The sequence below is a fragment of the Cryptotermes secundus genome, unplaced genomic scaffold, assembly GCF_002891405.2.
Source record: "Cryptotermes secundus unplaced genomic scaffold, Csec_1.0 scaffold318, whole genome shotgun sequence".
NCBI classification, from domain to species: domain Eukaryota; kingdom Metazoa; phylum Arthropoda; class Insecta; order Blattodea; family Kalotermitidae; genus Cryptotermes; species Cryptotermes secundus.
The window spans coordinates 3,632,704-3,657,501 of NW_019730108.1; the positions used below are offsets into that span (position 1 = coordinate 3,632,704).

The 24,798-nt window shown below is 40.2% G+C and overlaps 2 protein-coding genes across 8 annotated transcripts in view; both read left to right on the forward strand.

Annotated features, from left to right (window-relative positions):
• Nucleotides 1-2,956, forward strand: part of LOC111866069 (probable G-protein coupled receptor 139) — a 65,228-nt gene extending 62,272 nt beyond the window's left edge. For all 6 annotated transcript variants that reach the window (XM_023854618.2, XM_023854620.2, XM_023854615.2 and 3 more), the window contains one exon: nt 2,060-2,956. Coding sequence is in view for 5 of the 6 variants with exons in the window: in XM_023854620.2 (XP_023710388.1) it covers nt 2,060-2,120 (61 nt within the window). In the remaining variant the exon portion in view is untranslated. The remainder of the gene's footprint in view (nt 1-2,059) is intronic.
• Nucleotides 2,957-8,063: 5,107 nt separating this feature from the next.
• The window catches only part of LOC111866078 (FAS-associated factor 2), a 44,266-nt gene continuing 27,531 nt past the window's right edge, over nt 8,064-24,798 (forward strand). Inside the window, exons 1-4 of one of the 2 annotated variants that reach the window (XM_023854648.2) lie at nt 8,064-8,496; nt 16,347-16,668; nt 16,809-16,995; nt 23,385-23,558. In XM_023854648.2, coding sequence (XP_023710416.1) covers nt 8,440-8,496; nt 16,347-16,668; nt 16,809-16,995; nt 23,385-23,558 — 740 coding nt within the window. In that variant the 5' untranslated portion in view covers nt 8,064-8,439. The remainder of the gene's footprint in view (nt 8,497-16,346; nt 16,669-16,808; nt 16,996-23,384; nt 23,559-24,798) is intronic. The other variant, XM_023854647.2, reaches the window with a different exon arrangement.

Below are 24,798 nucleotides of genomic sequence, written 5' to 3' on the forward strand. Positions count from 1 at the left end.
AGAATAGGAGCTCGAGATGTAGAAGTATGGACCGCTATCGGGAATTTCGTCCCACCAATCGGAAAATCAGGATGATGGTGATACGCCCTGATCGGCTCTCACTTTATCAAAGAGCCGCTGAAGATGAGCGGCCTTGATGGGGAGCAGTCGGAGAGTAATCATCGTGATAACCGAGCCACGGGGAAGATGGGTGGGACCAATCACAGCCCTCGGAAAAGAAGAAATGCCTGTACGCCTGTAGACTATTCGGGATAAATAGCCATAAGTAGGAAGTAATGTGGTGTACAGACCCGTTCATAGGCAAAGAAAACGAACACAAACAAGAAGACAGCAGCCGTTGCTAGGCAGAAGATTCTTAACAAGCAATAGTTGATCTACAATAATAAAGGAACTTTTGGAAACAGAGTTTTATACTTGGTCCGTGCAAAGGGAAGACACCAGCCGAACTAGAATTAGTTGAAATTCAGTCTTGGAAGAGAAGTCCAGGAGGTAGATGTGAAATGGCCACCAGCCTCAGAGTTAGTTGAAGCACCGAGATAATTGTAAAGGAGTCTGTGACAAGAAGACTTAGTCGGTGGAATTAGCACAGGAGCTGAAGAAGCTCCACTGTTAAAATCCGTTACAAGGAAGTGTTTAGTGAAGACAGAGAAACCTTTTTGAGTACTGTAGTTACAGTGATATTTGGAGTGTGTAATTCAGTGAGACTTATAGTTCCTGTGTTAAAATCCAGTGAAAGGAAACAACTAGTGGATACAGAAGGCTTTATATTTGCTGTAGTTACAGTCATATTTGGAGTGCGTAATTCCATGAGACTGTTATAATCACTTGTAGTTACCATCCATAAGTGGTCAGTAAATCCAACATCCAACCCAAAAATTCTGTCGAGAGTGATTCTAACATGTGACAATATCAAAATTAAGCGCATTTGTGTGACTAGAAACAAATCATGTACCGACCCATAAATTTTGTCGCTTACAGCTTGAAAAGAATAAATTGTAGATGGGGTACATAACAAAGCAAAACAAAGTAAGTAGAATGGCATTATATGACATGATGGAATAGCTTAAAAGAGACGTCATTCATTGCTATGCACCAGCACGGTAAATACTCTAGTTGCTCCACAGCAACCAGGAATCAATGACTATCACACAGTATTTTCTGTGCGGCCCTCACCGTTTTCTATGTGGTCTGTCCCAAGGCTACATAAACAGAACAGAGAGGCAGTTTACAGCCAGGAGGCCATCAACGAGATTAAATAAATAGCAGTTAAACAACAGCTGAACTCTAAAGACCATGTGGACATGGGTTCAGATACCTCCACCGCAGTTCTACGAATGATAAGAGGTGACTAAAAGGGATTCCAGTGCCTGGGGGTATAATTGGGCCACCCTGTTTCTGGGGAACACAGGACCTCACCCTCCAGGTTGAAATCTCAAATCTGAGAGAGTAAAATATGGTCATGAGTCCCATGGCACTCGGTCCAAAGAATGACTATGCCGGTGAGGGCCAACGGCAAATGTAAATGACAGACTGACAGTCAGAAGGGGCATCCCACAACAATAATCCAGCAGCTGTCTGACAATAACAGAAATCTGGTCTTGGGCCCCATATGGAGCTTGACACCAAGAGAGACTTATCAGCTGCCCATCAGTCATAACATGACCTTGACTTCGAATTTGACTTGAGAGCCAGTGTGTGTGGAAATTCATGGCTAAAAGGCTGTTAGTTAATTAAGAGTTGCTAATTGAATTAGTTAGTTTTGAGACAGCCGCAAGCCAATAAAGATTAAGCGTAAAACATTGATGGATCCATTACCAGGCAATGGCTAGTTAAGACATAGAACACTTTGCTGTAATAAGTATAGTGGGCAAATTAGTGAAAGTGTTGTAATTACTTGTAGTTACGATTTATAAGTTTTCAATAAATCCACTTACCAATCCAAACTCCATATCTAGTCTCTGATACATGACATTATATTATTATTTATCTAGTAGGATAAAGATACAGTACATTTTGCATGAAAAACATCGTACATAAACTCAGTCTTTATCTGTTTCAGCTTGCTGAAACCACCGCCAAGGACGCTGAATTGTGACAGTACTGGGGACCTTAATTTCTGAGTGTGAGTTTGAACTATAAATGGATACCAGTATGTTGCTATGATGGTTTTAATCGTTTCCAAGAAATTATACTCTCTTCATTAGGCTTGCAACAATGGACACATATCTTGAGCACTACCATCTTAATTCCATTCAAAGGAAAGTAGCAGTTTATATACCATTCCTCATTGTGACTGGTGGACACTATATCTTGTATCCTGTGATTATGTAAATGTTCAGGAGTTCTTTTTTTTTATCATGCTCCTCATTTGTTGTGAGTGGAATGAGAAGAGAATAGACAACTTGATGATGTTTCTTCCTATAATCATAAAGCAGTGACCAAGACAGCATTCAACATATGTGTCTTTGTGAATTATTAAATAATTTGTTTGAGAATATGTTTTCAAGTGCCAGTCATTTACCAATAAACACTTGGCTGATTAACTAGCTGAATAGTTTGATACTGAAGAAGCATTCCAGCCTATTGTGAACAATTTGTACCTGCTACAAGCCAGTTACATCAGAAGAGCATACTTGCATTAAAACTATCATAGCTAAAGAGATTTGCTTGACATTAATTACTTAGAGAGCATTTCTGTCAAGATATGGCATCAAGGGTGGTATATTGATGTTTAGAAGAAACAACAGACTCTCACATGGGGTGGTTTGAAGGTAATCTGTGGAAATACTGCATTTCTGTGCAACTGTTTTTTAAAATAAACAGCTTTGTCATTTCTAGAGGGAAAGGCTTGGCAGTCAGAGGGATAAAAACATGTTAAGCATTGTAATTATGTGATCTGGCCAGTGCTTTGTAGCCTGCAGAAACATTGAAAATAAAAGTATAATTCCACTGATTCTATATGTGTTTTAAATGTGAAGGCATTACACTGGAAATTACATGCAACAAGAAACACAAATTAGAGGCACAAAAATGAATACAAAATTCTGGAAAACCTGAAGGGAATAGACTAGCTGGAAGACCTAGGTGTAGATGGGATGGTAATATTAAGATCGATCTTCAGAGAATATGGTGTGAAGTTGTGGACTGAATTCATCTGTTACAGGATAGGGTCCAGTGGCAGGATGCTGAAACGCAATAATGAAACTTGGGGTTCTATAAAGATAATTTCTTTATGGACTGAATGACTATTATCTCCTCAAGGTCTCTCCTTCATGAGTTAGTGTGTCAGTAAATATAAATCATGTGTCCATTAGCTATTCAGACAATCAACTCTTCCCTCTGTAAAGGTCTAATATATACTACAAATATATTTGACATAAAATGCACATCACTGAGTTTTACACATGTGTATTCTCCATCTCAATGAATACTCTAATTAGTTTAGTAAGAGAAATTAAAACAGGCCTTGAAATAATGTAACACTTCTGGTTTTTTATATAATGCAATATTTTAGTTTCATATTTTATTTAAGAGAATTCCACTTTATTGAATTGTGTGATGATATGTTTGCTTTGTTAAGAAGGTGAATTCTCAAGCCAAGCCATATAAATAATACCATATAATAAATACCCTGAATATACACATGTACAGATCTGCACATAATTCATATAAATATTTGGAGCCATATATAAAGACTAGGAGCCAGAATAAAAGTGAAAACACATTGGGTGAGAAATTAGTTTGTGGGATTGTCGTCATGTGTGTGTAGTCTTGTCGCTACTCCGATGACAACCCACTTCTTCGGAACAATTTGTTGGCCCTGAAAAGGACCGTGGCTGCTGAGATGGTTGATCGGAGAGGTAGCGCGGCGCGCGCTGGAAAGGCTGGTTGCGGTGAATGGCTAGTGAAAAGGCTAGTCGTTGAGCGCGGTCGTGGGAGCCATGAGGCAGTGGCTACGCCAGATGCCTAGTGAGTCAGACCGTAACACGACCACCGGCGAGTCCAGGCGCGGTGCCCCAATGAGTCGGGTGTGAGAGCGCTGGACGGCCGAGGCAGTCGTGCCTGGCGCAGCCTNAAAAAGGAATAACTGAAACATCTGCGTGTAAACAATATCCAGTTCTGTTATATTTTAGCGTCCTTTTGCACTGATTTATGTCCATGATTTATTCTGACCGTCTTACAGTGCATACATTTATTCACCTTACTCTTCTCTCTTGCACTACATGTTTCAGCAGAAAAGTGTCATCTTCAGGTGCTTTTCGATGTACGTCGAACTACTTCATTGCATGCCCTGTTGTCTTTATACTAAAATAACTAAAATATATATTCGTCATATATATTGATAAATTTTAAATATTAAAAATATTAAAACTGTTCAGGATTTGTCATCCTTATGTCGTATCTCAATACGCGAGTCACACCTATCTTCTTCTATCGGAATATTCTTCCTACTTTCATGTGTGTGTATTTCATGTGTGCACAATATCTGCCCTTGAAACTTTCCACAGATCCTTGCATTCTTTCACCCCTACCCTAGAACATTGTGTAAGCGTAACGGGACCAAAAAATGCAGAGCTCGGGTTCACACAAGTGCAAAAAAAAAAGTGTTACAGCTCACCATGTGAAACAAAAGTGAATGAATATTAAACAACATATAAGCATCAGAAAAGCCCCGGTTAAGCCGCAAACCGGTTTATCCGCCCCCGGATAATCGAAAGTTGAGTGTAGTTAGAAATTATTTATTAGAATGCAATATATTGAACAATGAAATGCATAAAAATTCTATTTAAAAGCATGTGACTAATGAAACATGAAACTAGCAATGAAACTGTTATAGAACAACATAAAGGATCATAATTAGGGTTTAAAGTTTGTAAAGAATGTAGGCAATGCATCTTCTTGTTCTTCAGCTGGTGAGGGAGAAGAAGAGATATCCACAAATGAAAAGGATTGAAGTGATGGGTTTCTTACAGTGATGGGGAAAGACGTTAGCGACGAAATGGTCCCATGCATGGGATCCTCGTTGATTTTCATAGGATATCTGTGTAGAGTGCCTTGGCGCACCTAAAAAATTATATTACTAATAGCTTTCTCAGGTAAAACTCTTTGCTGAGGATCTAGTGTATTGATTTTCATAACCCAAGCCTTGGCAATAGTCGGGATATTTTCTTGGGGTTCCCTCAGTTGGTCCAGATATGAACAAGCTTTCTGTAGAAGCTCATTTTGTTTGGCAATTGGTCCAAGTATACGTCGTTTCTTGGGTGGTGGTGGTGGAAGAATTGATGATCGTGATGGGTAGGGGCTGCTGGTGTCAGGAATTGTTCTCCGTGTACCTCATCGTCTGTTCCATTATGAGTGTCCTGAATATAGATAAAAATTGTTTTTATTATTGTTACTAAATGTATACTGTATTTATACATTTGTTATATTTAAATTTGACTTTTTTTCCCCCATTTTCCCAGAACTCCTGAGGAATGGGTTAATATCGCGAGTGATTTAAGCCATCTTCATCAATTTTGGAATACCGTTGGGGCAATTGATGGCAAACATAGTCATTAAAAACCCGCAAAATCAAGTTCCTCATACTACAATTACAAAGGGATCTTCAGCATCGTGCTGTTAGTTGTGGTAAACGCAACAAAGGAATTCATCATGGTAGATGCTGGCATGAATGGACGAATATCGGATTTCTGTACTACTCAAAATTTGCGGAACTTTTACGGCAAAGAGCCCTGAATTCACCAAAACCCACGCCATTACCAAACACAGCTGAACATTTTCCGTATGTGTTCGTCGCGGACGAGGCATTTGCATTAGATGTAAATTTAATGAAACCCTACTCTCAGAAATGTCTGAATGAAGCTCGATATGAATTCAATAAAAGATTGTCAAGAGCTCGTGTAGTTGTGGAAAACACTTTCGGAATTCTGGATTCCAAATTTGGTGTATTTCAGAAACCAATCAGCCTTGAACCGCAAAAGGCCAAAACAATTAGAAGTACAATGGCTTGTTGTTACGTGCACAATTTCCTTGCTAAGGAAAGTAATCAAATATATTTTCACCCAAATGAAATAAGTACTGATGAATACGACATTGCGGATTTACAAACACTCTGAACAGAAATTGTACCTCAGATGCAAAGAAAATCTGAGATAAATATTGCGAGTACTACAACAATGAAGGCAAATCGCAGTATTTACCATTTGTAGCAGCAGGAAACACCAGCGACTTATGAAACTTTCTTTGTATGTGTTTGATTACAGAATGTAAAAATAAAGTGTATTAAGTGCTTGAAAAAAAATGTTTTTTCTTAGTTCAACGATAATAAAGGAAATAATAATATTCATAATAAATTCTGCCAAGCTATGAGAACATAGATCAGTATTCCTTGACAAGAGCCCAGGCCTGTTGTTTTAACGAGAGTAGCTGGAATCGTGAATGTGACCCCATAAGATATTCTGGGGTTCATCTCCTCCCCGGTGCTTGTGTGTGTTTAAAGCACTTTTGGTTCAGATCGGTCAAAGGGTTTTGTATCTATAATCACAAAATCTCAGTGGGATGAAATTACGGGTGGAGGATTATATGGGGTTTCATGGTGGCGTGCATTAACCGCAGAGCCAATTTCATTTAAATCTTTGACAAAAAAAAAATCTGTTGCCTATCCACCTAGCTTGAAAGACCCGGCATTGCCCAGTTTCTGGCTTCTCTTTGTAAGAAATATACTGTTAGGCCGTTTGTCCAACTTTAAGACCATTTTGGGCACCCATTAAAATTTTGATGACCCTCAACTTTGAACTCCCCTAAAAATCCTGATGACCCCTTATGTAAAATTTGGACACACCTTGACACACGATACATGCAGAGGTTCTAATTTTTACAGTAACACAAGGGCCATGACGCAGAATTCTCTATTATGTATAGAGATAAAAATTATTATTGATAAAATTTGTATATGTAGGTACTTACCTCGTCTACCTGCTGTACATTGGCATTGACTGGTTGCTCAAATTTGACGAGAAACTGGAGGGCATGAAATACCCAGGAAGTAGGCTAATACAATTCATCCGTACTGCTTCCCGATCTCTTAGATGTCAGAACTTTCTTTAATTCCTTCCTGTAGTTACAGCAAAGCGTGTTGATTTTTCGTCTCACATCAGCGTGAGTAGCCACTGGTTTTATTTTAATGTATAATATATTCAGCAATTTGTCCAAGGCTATATTTATTTTTGTCTTATTTAAAGACACTGGGTTAGTGGGGTTCCACAGTTCCGGTAGGGCTTCATATGTCTCTATGAAGTTTCGAAGAACTTCAACCTCTTCTGCATTCGCCTCACTTATAGGGGATTCAGTGACGGAGAACTCTCTTTCGCTGTCCATGTCTAGTTATTGTCACTCTGACTCCACAAAGCAAACTGAGTAATGAAGGAGTAATGACGCGCGCACTCTACACCCTCTACACCTCTACACGGTCATTACCGTCATTACTAATGACAGTATCCTCATGATCCCCAGTGGCCTCCGTAGTCTAGGGGTAACGTTCCCACCAGCGTACCTTGAGTTCAAACCCGGCGGATGTCGTGGAATTTTTAAGGGCGGAAAATTTCAGGGAACAAGTCCACCGGGGGAGACTTTAAGCCGTGGGTCCCGTGTCGTAGATTTGCGGCACGTAAAAGATCCTCATGTCTCTAGGAGACCTCTGAGCAAAATTAGGCAACAATTTCCCGCCCAAGTAGTCTCCAATGCCTCTGGTAGATGGGGGAAATATCAAGTACCGACGGCCGACCTCGTTGGCTGAACGGGGCTGATAGCATGCACCATCAACCTTACACGATCATTATTAATGCCATTCCGATCAGGTAATGACATTATTACTGATCGTGTAAGGTCCGCTTCAGAAAATCCGGAATCGCATCATTACTGACCATCATTCCAGTTCCATCAACCTTACACGATCATTATTAATGTCATTCCGCTCAGGTAATGACATTTTTACTGATCGTGTAAGGTCCGCTCGAGAAGTCCCGTTATATGTATCTGTGAAAACGAATGTTGTTTACTCCTGGCAGAAAATTCTTAGAGTTCTTCTAATTCACATAAAAGTCATGGCACAATTGTAAATGTATAGTATTATATACTGCGTTTGGGAAGAGGAAATTTTTTAATATATATATTTAGTAACAGTGCAATCAGCTATAATTCTGTGATGCCATTTACACGTTGAACGCTGCGGTTATTCCTTCGTAACACGGATCAGTTGGAGTGTGTAGTGTTCACTGACTTCACTGCTTAGGCTATAGGGCTCATAGGGCTATAGTTAGGTCAGAAACGGATTGAGATGGTTGGGTTGTTAAGAACTTCTTTTGTTTTGTATCTAATATCGACAGAGTGTTAGTGTTTATCACACATAAGCCCAGGAAATTCTGTGGTCAGTGGTCTGTCATGGCAGACAATTTAAGTTTAACAGCAGAGCAGACGGAAAAAATACTTCAATTTCAGGTAATGCTACTGAAACTTCACAAGTGGCCATGTCATCAGCTGTGTTCAACTCGTGCTGAATATGTCATATGTATATGTTTTGACCATTTGTCGAGTGAGGTTAGTTTTCCATATCTCATCATTAAGTTGCTGAACATTGTTTACCAACAACTGTTCAACCTGCCTATTGGTAGATCGTGCACAGTGCTTGCTCAAGTCAGACATCCAGAGATACCGAGAAAATGCCAAATTACGGATACGCATGTTAATTAAGTTTATTTGACAGTGATGCTGCATTGCCACTTATTTATTTCAAATATGAAACGTGATAAATGTAAGATCTGAAACTTTCACAGGAGCTAAAGTTAAAATTTCTCAGGCTGTTAGAAGTGTTAGATGGCGTTAGGTGAACCAGCGTTTCATGGACTAATTTATGTCCCCATCAGCAGGATGTGATGTAGCATAGCATTACAAACTGTCCCATATCAATACCAATCCATAGCCTGTATTTGAAAGTGTGTTAGCCAGTGGGGTGCTAATCAGCAGAATCATGAGTTTGCTTGGCTTGGTGTTGTTGCTTGATTGTTGCATCTCTGTACTGATTGATTCTCTTAATCACTGGTTATTGAAAGCCCCTGAACTCTGAGCCTGATACCAGTATTCTTTATAAAGAAGTCCATGTTTAGGTTGGCAACATTCACCATAACATCAGATCCACTGTGGAAGTGGAACAGAGCAAAGCACTATCTTACTTGGATGTTATGTTGAGCAGAAGACTGCATGGGTTGGTGGGACATACTGTGTGCAGGAAACCCACACATACAGCCCTATACCATAACTCAAGACCTGAACATCATCCATCACAGAAGCAGGCTGTACCAGCAACTCTTATTCAACATATGTGATGATGACAGCCTGAACATGGAAATCAACCACCTGAATAAGATCTTTAGATATTACTGATACAGCAGCCATGATGTCATGTGTGCCTTTGCTCCAAAGCGTAATTCACAAACATAGAAGGAAGAGATATTGGGTTTTTGGACTTTATCCATTGTCCTGGTTTTAAGATAACTAAGAAGAAGACAACACTTCGGAAACTGGATCTGTTTCCGTCCTCAGGTGAGGGAAAACACCTATTCTGTTGGGTCCCTTAGAAAGAGCTAGCCTCAATCACTGGATGTAAGAAGGAAGGAAGGGCCATTAGACATAGCTGTGATACTCTATCAACAAACTCTCCAGCACAATTAGCAGGCTTCTTGCCAACTGCAAGATTAAGATGGTTCACATTCCTGTGAAGATAATTATCTATGGCCTTAGACCTCTAAGACAGATTAGGCCTAAAAGTTTCAGGTATATATTGCATCCTGTGTGAGTGTGGCAAGGTATATGATGGCCAGGTGGCAGAACCATGACCAGGTGTAAGGAACATATGAGACACGTTTGGGTGGGCAAGAGAAGTCAGCAATGGCAGAGCACAGTATTGCCTTCTGCAGCACATTCTTACTAAATAAAGTAACAGAATAGGTGGACCACTTGATAAAGGAGGCTGTTGATCAGGCTGTTCACCTGAGAAACATTAAGGGAGGAGGGGAGTCAGTATGTTGTTCCTAGTGCCAGATGATGAATGTGATCAAGCAGTACAGAGATACAACTGTTGTGTTTCTGGACATTATCCATTGTCCTGTTTTTATTTAAACAACATTTTGGAGACTAGATTCTGCTACTGTTGTAGCAATTATGAATGCCAAATAAAAATGAAATTAAATGAAATGTGGGATAATGACAGTACCCTGGTATATTGTATCTGAAGAAGGATGGTTGCTTCTTGATGGCTTTTGTTATGGAGTAAAATTCTTGTGGGAATTCATTAAGCATCAGGTCATATGTTATGTTCTTAATTTCAGTGTTTAAATCTTTCTGCTTCTGACAGAGATACATCAGTCCAAACACTAGACCAAACCAAGCAAACTCATGACTCCACTCACTAGTCTCAGGTTGGCTTGTGCTCAGTTTTGATCACAGGCTACAGGTCGGCATGTACGTGGTGCGTTCCATATATAATGCCTCCTATTTTTTTGTGTTAATATGTAACTTCTGAGCTGGATGTTGGTGGTGTTGTAGTAAAGGTTCAACCTTCCTGCCAACGTACTGTTAATTTGGTTGTCGTGCGACAGATAGTGACAGCCGAGCAGTCTACCAAAATGGTGTCTGACATAGAAGTGCGTATGAAAGAGAAATGTGTTATTGAATTTCTCACTGCCGAACAAATTGTACCCACTGACATCCATCGACACTTGCTAAAGGTGTACACAGACAATACAGTGGATGTCAGCACAATGTTTCGGTGGGTAGTGCGTTTCAACAGTGGTGAAAGTGAAATGCACGACAAGCCACGCCATGGGCGTCCCTGCTCAGCTGCCACTCCTCACAATGAACAGCACCTCATCCGAACAGATCAGCAGATAACGACCAGGGACTGTCAATTCTGAACACTACAAGACGACGCTGACTAAGCTGAAAGCCTGTATTTTCCGAGTCAGGCCAGAGAAGCAGACAACCTTTCACTTGCAACACAATAACACTAGACCCCATACCAGTTTGGTGACCACCGCGCACATTGCAAAGTTTGGCTGGACTGTCCTACCACATCCACCTTATAGCCCCAATTTAGCACCTTCAGACTTCCATCTCTTTGGGCCTATGAAAGACAGACTACATGGGCAACATTTTCCAGACAACGATGCTGTTATTGCAGCTGTAAGAAAGTGGCTAGCCTCTGCTGGCGCAGACTTTTACAAGTGCGGCATACAGGCTCTTGTTTATCGATGGCAAAAGTGCATAACGAATGGTGGTGATTATGTGGAAAAATAACTGTATGTAGCTGAAATCTTGCTCTATTTAACTGCATTATTATGATTTCTGTATCTGTTGTAGTTCTCTTTAAAAAAGTAGGAGGCATTATATACGGAATGCCCTTAGTAAATGAGATAGTGTGGATCCTATGCCATAACAGCTTTTGATGATGGGAACAGAGTTGGCCCCTGAAACATTAGCCATTTTGAACGAACAGACACAGCTGATACTCTGAGAAGATTTCATAAGTGTAATCAAACACTTGGGATATGTGGGTATAATGTGGTGGCCATTGTTAATGCCTTTTTCTTTCCTAGCACATAACCTTCACATAGATTTGTTTGTAAGACTAGTTTGTTACTGATAGTCACCTGAAGTAGTACTAGCAAAATTTAAGCTAATTTTTCCTCATATTTTAATATTCCTGCATATTCTACATCAGACCCACTTGTTTCATTTTACATGAAATTTGTGTTGGATGTAGTAAGCACAACTTAACGTGAAGTGTATGACAACTTTGGTGGTAAATCATGCAATGTTTGTGCATGTAAAATAGGTTTTAGCATTAGTTTACTACAGAGAGTTTTCTTTTTTTAACTTTGTTGACCCACTCACAGCTCTGCACTTCATGGCAACTGGTGTGCTGCTTGCTGCGAGGTGCATATGAATTTTGCCAATGAATTAGCATGTCTGATGACCAATAACATTTGGAATGAAGAGAAGTAATGAACTTGTGTACTGGTTGATGCATTATATTTCACAGCAAGCAGTACGGTTCATGCATGGGAGTTTGTTTATGATTTCTCAGCAGTTATCAGCTCCATTAGCCATTTGTGCTCAGTTACAGTTAGTGAGCAGTGTGGTACATCATGGTGCAGTATGCTTTAGAGCAGTGTGTATTTCTGTATGACACCTATGTGAAATATGGATCTGGAAAAAATTATGACATAAATATCTTGATGAAAGAGTTCCCAGCAGACAAACAATTCACAATATGGTAGATAGACTTAGAAGAACAGTACTCTTAATAGACAAGAAACAGAAACATTAATGCCAAGTGTTCACTGAGGATAAATTAGATGACAAAGGGGCCAGACATTGACATACAACTAGAAAATTACTGAAACATCTAGCTTAAGAGACTGGAGTGTCAAAGTCTGGTGCAAGAACCGCAACACAATTACTGAAGTTTAGACCCTATAAAACAACAGTAATCCATGCACACCTTGCAGCTGCACAATCCAGCTAGCAGGGTTCATTTTTGCAGTTGCTTTCTGTAGTCTGTTGTCAAAGGTGAGGTTGATCTGCAGTTGACATTCTTTTCTGATGAAACATGGTTCGACTTGCAAGGATAAATAAATACACAAAATAATCACCACGGGAGTTCACAGAATCCACATCTGCCCCATCGAGTGACATTTGGGCTCTGGTGTGCTGTAAGTGCAAGGATTGCTGGACCTGTGTTTTTCATAAAACAGTTAATTCCAAAAGATATGTAGAGGCCATTCTCAGGCACTTCTTTCCAGAGTTAACAGAAGAAGACAGACTATGGCTGGGTTCAGCAAGACTTGGCTACTGCCCACATTGCACATATATCTCTGCAGGCTTTGTCTGATGTCTTCAGGAACAGAATTATCAGCAGTGATATCTCGTGCACCTGACCTTAATTAAACCTTGTGACTTTTTCTTCTGGGGTTATTTGAAAGACACACTTTACAACAGTAACCCCCTGAACAGAAGAAGTAAGGGTCATTCTATGTGAAATCATCCAGAGAGGTTGCTCAACCATTTAAAAAAAATTATATTTTGTACACTTATTTCTACATATGTTCATACTTCAAAAATATTTTTAAAAGATTTTAATCTGCTCGGTTCTCCTGGTACAGCCGTTTTTATAATGCGAAAAAACGCGTCTTCTGCTGAAATGGAGGTTTGCGTTATCTTCTCTGTCTCGGTAACCATTGAAGCGAGAGACTTCAGTAAAAAACCAATTTGTTCCTCATGATATGGACCACAATTCACATCATTATAAGTTTTTACTCAACTCACTTTCTCTAGGTCTAATTAAGCTTGAAACTTACCTATCGATTTTGGGAAAATAAACCATTTTTGACCTACAGAAACCAGTGGGAGGGGGAAAGTGTCAGATATGTGGTTTTTACTCCTTGTTGTTCTCTACATGGGGAATATAATCACATAGTTTTGAGCCCTGTATCTATTTTCCAAAATTTTCCAGGAGCTTACAAACTGTGCTCTGGGTCCAAAATCGGCCATATTTTACATCTCATATCTCGATGGGAAGCTCCAAAATTTTTTAAATTCATAGCAAATAATGCTGTATTCTAGAGTAACTTGGGGTTAAAATTACAACTCTGATATTCTACTAATAACGAAGTTGTGGGCACTTTGAATTTTACCAAAAAATCATCAGGCCAGCCAGCCATGGCAGAAGCTTCCCCAGCCATCTGGTCTCACCACCACTAGCACTGGCTAGGCTGCTACTGCTTTGCCTGCCATCCCACCAGCTCTCCAGCCCCAAGCTGCCATGCAAGGAAAACCGCAAATGCTGGCAGAGGCTAGCCCACTGTGGTAGGAACTTTGCCTGGCATTCATAAAGCGCTCCCGGCTTCAGACGACCAGCCCTTTCCAGGGCCAGCAGTATCATCGCCATCATTAGCACAAGCTAGCCCACTGTGACAGGAGTTTCACTAGTATTCATTCATCAGGCACGCAGGCTTCCCTGCTCTCTATATTTTGTTAACAGCAATAAACATTTGTTATGGTTTGACATGCTTGTCTCTCCATGCCACCAGGTTCGATATCCCACACACACTTTTGGACCATGAAAGAAATGAAGAAATGAATGAGTGCTACAATTCCAATAATGCAATATACTCCAAATTGTTTAGGCTAATGAAGATGGGAGAATGCATGGACAGTCAAGAAACATCGATAATCCAAGATATTTCAGAGAAATTCAGAAATGTACACACAGAATGTGATTTGTTTAATTATCTTGAAAACTGTAAGACCTACAGAAAAAGTGCAATTACCATAAAGTGTGTTTCATTTTTCTCTACAACTTCGGTTCAAACCATTATGCACACCAATAAATATTTAGTGACTTAGTCTTGATATATTAGCAGAATTGCATGTAGGTCTTCATGTAAAGTGGCCATTTAAATTAGCCAATCAAAATGAAAATTGAAGTCATGTGATAATTTTTTATAAAAGTCTTCAGCACCAGATTTCATGAAAGTCTATCCAGGAATTCTCTGTTTCATGTGTGCACGCACACGCGCGCGCGCACACACACGCAGATGGGCTCATGAGACTTAATAAGTGCTCTACAGGGTTGTGAGCACACCTAAAATCATGTGTGGGTAAGCCACACACTGGATAATCTGCATGTAGATAATTGGGATTGCATTGTAACAGTTTAACGAACAATACAGATGAATTCAGAGGAAACATATTCACAAGATGAGCTCAAACAAGATGCCAGAAATAATGTTAAGGTATCAGCCAAAAGTAAAAAGAACTTTGAGAAGACCTTTGAAATGAAAAAATGATTCTGAATTGTAAAGTTTGTAACAAAGCGGCCTCTGTAGTCTATAGGTAACGTTCCCACCTCATGACTCATGGTACGCGGGTTCAAACCCGGCGGAGGTCATGGAATTTTTAAGGGCAGAAAAATTCAGGGAACAAGTCCTCCGGGAGGGACTTTAAGCCGTGGATCCCGTGTCGTAGCTTTACGGCACGTAAAAGAACTTCATATCTCTAAAGGAGGTCACTGAGCCAAATTCGAGGACATTTCCCGCCTAACAATAGTCTCTAATGACTCTGATGGATGGGGGAGGCATTATAGATACCGCTAAACCAGTAGAGGCCGAACTCGCTGGCTCAGTCAGGATTGATGGTACGCACCAATATCGGTAGGGTATAGAGACTGGTAGAATATCATAGAGGGAAGCACAATGGACCAATACTGGTCTAAGTGCATGGGGAAACCCACCCTCTCCAATAACTAACTAACTAAAGTCTGTAACAGGTCTCAGTAGGCCTGGTATTGGGATGATGATGACTATGACAACAGTAATTTCTGAAATAAAATTCAGCTGCAAAATATACATGATCAAGATAATTCAGGTGGATGAAAGATTCAACATTAACAAAAGTTTCGAACTACCCTGCATTGTGTTGTGTTGTGTTGTGCTGTGTCTGAGCACAGAGTATGGAAATGGAACTGTTACTCTGTTGTTCCATCCCTGTACTCTGCAGTCAGACATGTAATCATATGTAATAGAAGGGAACTTATTAATAAAACCTTATATTATACTTGTATTCTCATCAGGACAACATTGCTGAATATATATATATGGAACTTACTTAACATAGAACTATCACAAAGTTTTTCATCAATAACAAAAAAGAGAGTACTACACCACACTTTACAGACATCAGTTGTAAATTACTAAAGATGACAATATGGCTTAATACAATTAATTTACATTACTTCCAACAACTTCTCTCACATAAAAAGGTAGCCAGTAAACTGTTTTGTTATGTATAGAATGCAGACATCTTATCATACTCTGTCAGCTCTCCATGATCAGTGAGAAAGTGTATTTTTGGAGCCCTGAAACCACTGATATGAGAGCATATGACATGTGACAGTTATAAGAGTCTCTAAATAAACTAAAATATTAAAGAGAATTAAGATTATTATGATGGTGAATGTTAATATTATTGTCATCAGGGATGTAATGCCAGGTAGCCTGGGTGGTAGGTATGAATGTTTGAGAGGAGTCTGCAGGGTACTTTCTCTGCCCTGAAGTTGGAAACAGTAAGTTCTTCTGAAACATTGGTATGTATCTGCCAGACTACATGGTGCAACTTCGCAGAAGACCATAATGTTAAAAAGAAAAGGTTTCCAGTATTGGTCCCAGATCTCCTTGTAACATTATGTGCTGCCCTATGAACATTTATTTAGTTCTGGTGGTTGTCATTTACAGGATTTGACAGGCATTGAAGATATCTCAGTATGCAGAGATGTACTGCAACGACATGCATGGGATTTGGAGGTGTCTGTCCAGGACCAACTGAACATGCGTGAAGGACATCCATCTGTGTTTGCTTCAGACATTCGTACACCTGCAGTAGTAAATGATCGTTCAACTCAGCACATATTCTTTTCTCCCCCTGGAGACAGAAATCCCCATAGCATACGAGGACTTTTCAAATATGTAGTGTCTCTAGTTTTACAGCTCTGCTATAACACAATCACCAATATCTTGCAGTTCACATTCAGGTTGTTCCAGCCTGATCCAAGAAGATGTGAGTATTATTGAATCATTGTATACATCTGGGAGCCAGGATAGCATGCACTGGGGTCCACACAGCCTCTTATCCAATGCATACCAGGGGTTATAATGTCAAGATGTCCATTGGCTGAAGTGTGTTGTTAATTTTTCCAGATGTTACGGATCCTGTAGCCGATGTCCTTTCTTTCGTCCGTCTATATGAGCAGAAATACGGACGTGGTCATCCAGTGTTCTACCAAGGAACTTACAGTCAAGCACTTAATGATGCTAAACAGGAGCTACGATTTCTTCTAGTCTATTTGCATTGTGAGGAACATCAAGACACTGCTAACTTTTGCAGGTGACATGGTTGTCTCTTAACTTTGCAGTTCAGTGTGAATAAGTGGGCTTAGAAATGATGTGCATGTCTTGTCAAAAAAAGAAAGCAGTTTCATTTTATCAGATTTGAGGTTCTTATGGTGGGAGTACTAAATTACTGTATTCTGTGGTGAACTGTGTAATCTGGTAGAGGGGTAACAGTGTTTTGGAGAAACTTGCTGCCTCCACCTCATGGTCAGTGAAAATCAGGGAACAGGTCTCTTCAAATGGTACCTCTTTACCAGATTACAGGGTGTCACATTCTTGAAGACCATAATCTTCAGGCTTCATAGAACATTAGCTCCATACTGTATAAGGTCCTGATACATTGTGTAGTGAGAGAGAGAGAGTTTTTAAAGATATCCAACTCTTAACTAATTCTTTCACTTCTGAAGCTTCAACAGAACTTCACAATACAGTGCAGAACTCACATTTTCACCACACTTTTGAAAATGGCTTAACCATAGTCCCTGAGAATTCTGAAATACAACAAGCATAACCTCCCAACTGATAAGCACAATAGATCACTGTAGGTCGCGGTGCATGGGCCAGGAAGGCCCACCCCTTATACATCATTCATTCATTCATTCATTCCCAGCTGATGGCAACACCTTAAACTTTTTGGCCAAAGGTGAACTGGGATGTCTCTATTACACTGAAGCATGCTTTGATTCAGGTTCACAGTGATGCATCTATGATTCATCCCAAGTAGTAGTACTCTTAAGCATACAAGTATCTTCTTCATCTGCATACTGTAAGAGATGTTGCAAGGAGAGACCCATTTGGTTAATTTTTTTTATCAGTCCTTCATTTCTCTGGGCACTCACCATGCACACTTTCAGAAACTTCAAACAGTCATGCATTATGCTGTATGCTAAACCATGGGAACACCCTAGTGCAGTTGCTACACACTCTATTCCCTCCTGTCAGCTCGAATCGATTGTTCCACCCGCTGCACAGTTTCTTGTGTCACAATCTCAACAGTGCCACCTGGTCTGGCATCATCTGCAATTTTCAAACATCCTTGAGAGAATTTCTCGACCCAGTTGTGGACCACTTTATGTGACAAACACTTCCTACCATAAACAGAAAACTATGAAACATTTCTGAATATCCTTTGCATTGAGTCCTTTTGCTCACAAAAAATGCACAACAAAACACTGCTTTTCGGTAGTACTATCCTCAATCACGGTCGCCATTATAACTATTGAAACCATCCTCTGATGAAAATGTGCGTGTGCCCGCCAACTAAATTGTCATGAAGCTGAACTGTGCTGGTACCTAGTGCTTCACATAGAAAACCTATTATGTTAATTGCAGCTGTTTTACTTCCATTTTTGGCCTCTTTATTGACTGTCCCTTGTATCTCTCTCATCTCACCATCTTCTGTCTTGACCTTGCCATTTGCAATACTGCAATTTCACTGATCTGACATGGACACTGCTAGATGATATCTATGGAATGAACATTTCCTGATCTGTCCTTATCAGCTACTCCTCTGGAAAATTGTAATTCTGACTGGGCCCTGTTCTCACACCTTGCTGAAATTTAGGAGATGTGTATCTCCATAGTGAAGTCCTGTGGTGAAGTTCCACTGGGACCAAAGAACATGACTAGGGAAACTGGCAGAAAATTGTAGGCAGTCAACAGGAAATGGCCAAATAAAGACATTTAAATAAAGACTGAGAATAAAAATACAACATAAGGAAGTAGTAAAGAAATTTGTGACAAAAATGACAGCAGTGGAAAGAATAAACTTCAAATAAATCCCCTCCCCCAAGAAACATATCATGATATTTCCCCAGCTGAAGAGTGACTCACTCATCCAAACATATAAGTAAATTTGAAAGCCTAGAAGTAGGTGTAGATCCAACCACTGATGGGAGATGAGTTACCAGCAGTCAAGGCCATGGAAGGTGGGGTAAAGGAAGGAGAGTAAGGGATGAGAGGGAAGGGGAAATTAGGATATGCAAAGACAAAACAGCAGCAGGAAGGAGGAAGTGGGTTCAGTGTTGAAAATATGACATTGCAATGCTGAGCATGTACAGTCAGATAGATCTGGGCTGAGGATTTTTTTATATCTAAGTGGGGAGGGGTGATATTAGTGTGCTCCACCCCACAGTGTATTACCAGCTTGTGTCTGTAAATTTCTAGGGGAGTGGTCAACTACAGCTTGTCTGGATATGGGAAACTTGAGACCTACTCTCAAAGGTCCAATGTGGCTTCAGACACAGAGAAGCATTTGTAACTAGGTAGTGTCTAGTGGCTATTTGCTTAGATATTGAGAAGGCCTGCAGCACTGCCTTGGTTATATGGGATACACAGAAGCATCCATCACTGGCAACAAAAGGGCCATTTACCAATCTTTTTGTTCATGTTTTATTTCTGATAGACGATTTTAAGTGTAATACAGTACAGTTCTGTCCCTTCTTGGAGAAAAGGAGAATGGTGTCCCTCAGTTTCACTCTCTATGCCATTGCCATGAATAGCATCCCTAGTAGGGTGCATTGCCCCATAATGTACTCCCTGGATGTTGATGACTGTGATTTACCACTAGTGGCAGTCTCTCCCAGGCATAGAGTGACAACTGCAGCTATCCATCAGTTGTCTCTCACTTTAGAGTCAGGAGAACATCCTTAAGTTTTGAAACACTAAGTCCACGTGTGTCTACCTTTGTAGGCTTGGGTATATATCCATGCCTAACAATCACCATGACTTTGGGATTAAACCAACAACTCCAGACAAAATGTCATTGAACTCTTAATATTTTACCTATTTTAACTGGAGCATCCTAAGGGGCAGACAGAACAATAATGCTTCTATTGTACCAGTGTCTGATTTCTATGTTTCTTGAATATACATCATTTATCTATGCCTCTGCATCAAAGGAAGTCATATCTATTGTTAATCATATCCACCACTCTGGCACACACATCTCTGCAGGAGCCTTTCAAACAACTGGATTTGAAAGTCTGTACATGGAGTAAGGGGAACCAGTGCTTGCCATTCAGTGGCAAATCCTGTTATGTAGCTGCATCATAAACTGAGTTCTCTCAAGAAACATCCCTACTGCAGGACAATATCCTGGCCTTCTCTCAAATTAGATATGCACTTAGCACAAATGCAAGCCATCTGTAAGGCATCAGATACAAGAAGCACTTGGGTGCACTTCATAACACCACCATCCTAACATGCCACCCTGGATCATATTTAGACATTGCTCTGATACTTGCCTCTGTGACCTTCCTAAGGCATATACAAGGCGTCTAGATGAAAGATATCCGAAATAAAAAATTTATATCTCAGAAACCAATTGTCATACACATATCTGGTTTATGTCATTGTAAAGGAAAACTCTGAAAGTTCCCCCCCCCCCCAAGACCGGCTTTCATACGTCTACCAGCTGATGAATTTCAGCAAGCTCAGTATTGATGTCAACACCACAGGAACAGGTTTGATGTGTGTTGTGGCTAGCAGAGTTGCAATCTCTTATGGCTATTCAGCATCATTTTAAAATGCAATATAGACGTCAGCCTCCTACATGGAAAAGCATTCGGTTCTGGGACAACAAACTGAGGACTACAGGAAGTCTGCTGTGTGTAAAATGGTAGACCTCTGAAGAAAATGTCAGTCACATTAGAGAGGCATTCCAGTAAAGTCCATGCAAATCAATTCATGCTGCTAGCTTGCAGTTACAAGTTTCCACGTTCAACAGTGAGTGATCTGCTATACAAAAGGCTCTGCATAAGAGTGTATGAGCTTCAGATGATTCATGCAGTAAAACTGAGTGCCCAAGTGCCATGTATGAACTTCGCTGTGGACATGCTAGAAAGAATTGACATGTCACCTGATTTCCTCTGCCAAGTAAGCTACTCAGACAAGGCGATGTTCCATGTCAGTGGAGTTGTAAACAGGTACAACTGCAGGAAATTGGGCAGTCAAAGTCCTCATATCACATGTTAGTTGGAGAGAGGCAGCCCCAAAGTGAACGTGTGGGCCAGCTTGATGCACGACAAGTTGATTGGACCTTTTTTTTTTGTCCCCCCCAAACCCCCCCAGAAAAGTTGTGACCAGACATTCGTACTTGGACATGCTGAAGCTGTATGCACTGCCCCAGTTACCACCTCAGACTATTCGCCAACAAGATGGGGTGCCGCCACAGTTCTGCCACAATGTTAGGAATCATCTGAACAGAGAGATGGCTGGGAGATGAATTAGAAGAAGGTGATCAGTCACTCGGTCCCCTTGGTTACCAGATTTAACCCCATTGGATTTTTTCTTGTGGGGTTATGTGGAGAGCATTGTCCACTAGGTTAAGATCAACGACCTTCAGCACCTGAAAGCCCACATCTTGGATGCTGTAACTACAGTAACACCAAACATGCTTCAAGCAATGTGGAACAAAGCTGAATATCATCTGGATATTTGTCGTACCACCAAGGGAGCCCACATTGTAATTTATTGAGAAAGCTATCATTCATTCATCAGTAATCTGTCAGATGACAGGTCCACAGTCTCTTCCAAAACAGTTTCTCCACTTCTAGAGCTTTCTCCTTCAAATGAGAATATCCTCTTCTGTCCCCAAGGTCATCCAGCATCTTCTTACGTCTTCTTCCCCCGTCTTCTGGTCACTTATATCTGCCCCTGTATCTTTCCTTCAATAACTTCTTTTAGAAGGCAGTTACTGCATTAGATATGACCAATCCAATTAGCCTTCCGTTTTCTTATTTTGTGTAGGATATTCCTATGCTCATGGACTCTAAATAACACTTCTTCATTTCTCACATAATCGGTCCAACTGATCTTCTCCATCCTTCTCCAACGCCACATTTCGAAGCTTTCCAGGTGTTTCTGATCTACTGCCCTAAGTGTCCAAGTTTCAGCCCCATACAAAGCCATGCTCCAAATGTAGCATTTCACTAGTTTCTTTCTCAAATTTAAGTCCAGTTTGCTGGTAAAGAGATTATTCTTCTTGCTAAGTGCAGCTTTTGCCATGGCAATCCTAGATTTAATTTCACAAGTACACCTTGCATCATCTGTTAACAAGCTACCCAAATATTTAAAATATTTCATGTTCTCCAGTTGTTTTTGGTCATATCTTTATTGTGACTGGGGTTGGTTGTTTCAAAATATTCATTACTTTTGTTTTTTCCACATTCATTTCCATGCCATAGCACCTTCCAATTTCGATTAGTCTATCAATCATGCCCTGTAGCACAGTTTCTTCCTTAGCCATTAACACAAGGTCATCTGCATATTTCACAGTTTGAATAATTTGCCCTCCTAATTTGAAGTCTCCAAGCCCATCCAGAGCTTCCTTGGTAAGGCATTCGCTGTACAAGTTGAACAAAATTGGTGATAAACAGCATCCTTATCAAACTTTGATAGTTTCACTATGTAATGGTGTAATGCATAATTGTATATAATAAATGCTCTCTAAGATATAATTATTTTATTTTGGGTACCTTTCATCCGGACACCTTGTAGATCTTCAGATATTTTTGCAGGCTGATCTCTGATGAATGGATCATTTGTATGTACATTTATTTTAAATGCACAGGCCTTGAAATCCCAGCTCAGTCATTTATGTTTGGTGTACACTATAGAGCTCCTTGCTGTGTGGAATGCTTTTGAGGCCTTCCATGACCAGCTGCTGGGGCAGTTTCTGTTGTGTGCAGAATCCTGAGCACAATTCAAAGTTAAATCACCCAATCTTGCTCACAGAAGCTGTCACTGACTTCTTAAATTGGGTTTTAATATTGCTTTATCTTGGTTACCAGGACATGTGGGTATTAGTGGCAATGAAGCAATTGAAGCATCCTCAGCTTCACTTGCCATATGACATTCATGAAATACTCAGTGCTGCCTGATGTTCTATCTAGAATTTGGCCTTTGTAAAAGACATTTACATATGTCGTCTGTTACAAATTTTACATGAAGTTTTTAAAAATTTTATGAAAGATTCTGGCTCCATTGACTACTGTATGTGTATGTATATTAAAAGGAAGGTGTAAATAGCCTCAGCAGCTGAAGCATCAATAAAGCCACCACTACTCTTCACTGTATATTATAAGAGTGGTCAATTCAAGAAGGATGAAGGATGAAGATTGGACTGATCTAGCTCAGTGTAGCATCCATTACTAAGTTCTTGTAAGCCCAGTAATACACCTTGAATTCCATAAAAGATGGGTAGCTTCTTAACCAGCTGAGTGACTGTTAGCTTCTCTAGAAGAACTGTGCTCCATGGAGTTAGTTATAAAGTTGTATGTTTAAGTAGCATGACTAGAAGACATGGGTCCAGAAAATTGGAAAAACTGAACATACCTGCTATATGCGTAAGAAATAATTTAACGGAAGAATTATATTTTACAGATACACTTTACCACACCCAGATGTGATAAGCTATATCAATTCCAACATGCTGTTCTGGGCCTGTTCAGTTACAACATCGGAGGGCTATCGAGTTTCACAAGCATTGCGTGAGAATGGATACCCTTTTCTTGCTGTTATAGTTCTTCATGATGGGCGAATGACTGTTGTTGGAAGGTAAGTGAAAATGCGTTCCTATAATATAGTACCATTTATACTTTCTTTTATGTCCATGGCTTATGCCAACCGTCTTACAGTGTATACACTTCTTCATCTTATTATTCACTTCCACACGACATGTTTCAGCACTAATGTGCCATCTTCAGGTGTCTTTATGCACATTAAACTATTGTACTGCATGCCATAATGTCTTCATTCTATCCCTTGTGATTAAAGAAACACAATTTTTCGCTTAGTAGGGGGTGGAGTCCAACTGGGTCCACTCGGCACGGCGGCCACTGATTGGCCTATTGTAGCCTGCCCCGAGTGATTATGATGATGGAGAATTTGGTGGAATGAAGATTGGCAGGGGAAACCGAAGTACTCGGAGGAAATCCGCCCCAAAGCCGCTTTGTACATCACAAATCCCACTTGACCCGACCCTGGATTGAACTTGGGCCACCATGGTGGGAAGCCAGCGACTAACCGCTTCAGCTATGACACGGCCACATAAGCCACTGTTAATAGGGCTAACATTTCACTAGCACTTTTACCAATCTTCACACAAACTTGATGTTTATCCTGTGCTCCAGATTCTTGTCATTCATTTTTCCACCAACAGTATACACAGTCACGTACTACTTCCTCTGCTGCTTGTGAACAAACGAGTCACTTAGCCTGTGACTCTTGTAAACACAAGTTTGAACATGTCCCGGCATGCTTGGGTACATGAGTTTTCCTGACTCAACACCCCAACAACATGCTGCAGCCATTCTGCAAATTAAATTGTCACACCTTGTTTCCAGGCACTCTTTCCAGGAAGTAAAGTGGCTGGACCATCAAACTGACCACTCATCTCTATCCAGTGCCAAGATTAAAAGTACATAAGGCTTTATCTAATTTTCTGCCCAACATCTTTTTTTTTTACTTTATGGATTGATGTCAAAACTGAACTCTTTGTATGGTCATCTTCAAGCACAATAGATCACTGTAGGTCGCGGTGCAAGGGCCGAGAAGGCCCATCCCTTATACATTCATTCATTCATTCATTCATGGTCAATTTCATCCATTAACAGCTTACACTCCCCGTAGGTCACATATTTACAACATTATAGAAAACATGTTCTACATTTTGACAGTCATTTTTGTGTCAGCGTGGTGTTTCCTACTGCTTTACTGAAAAATTTTTTGGAGTTTAAATTAAAATTTTCTATGCCTCTGCTACACACTGTAAAATACAAGTAGGCGGGTAGAAAAT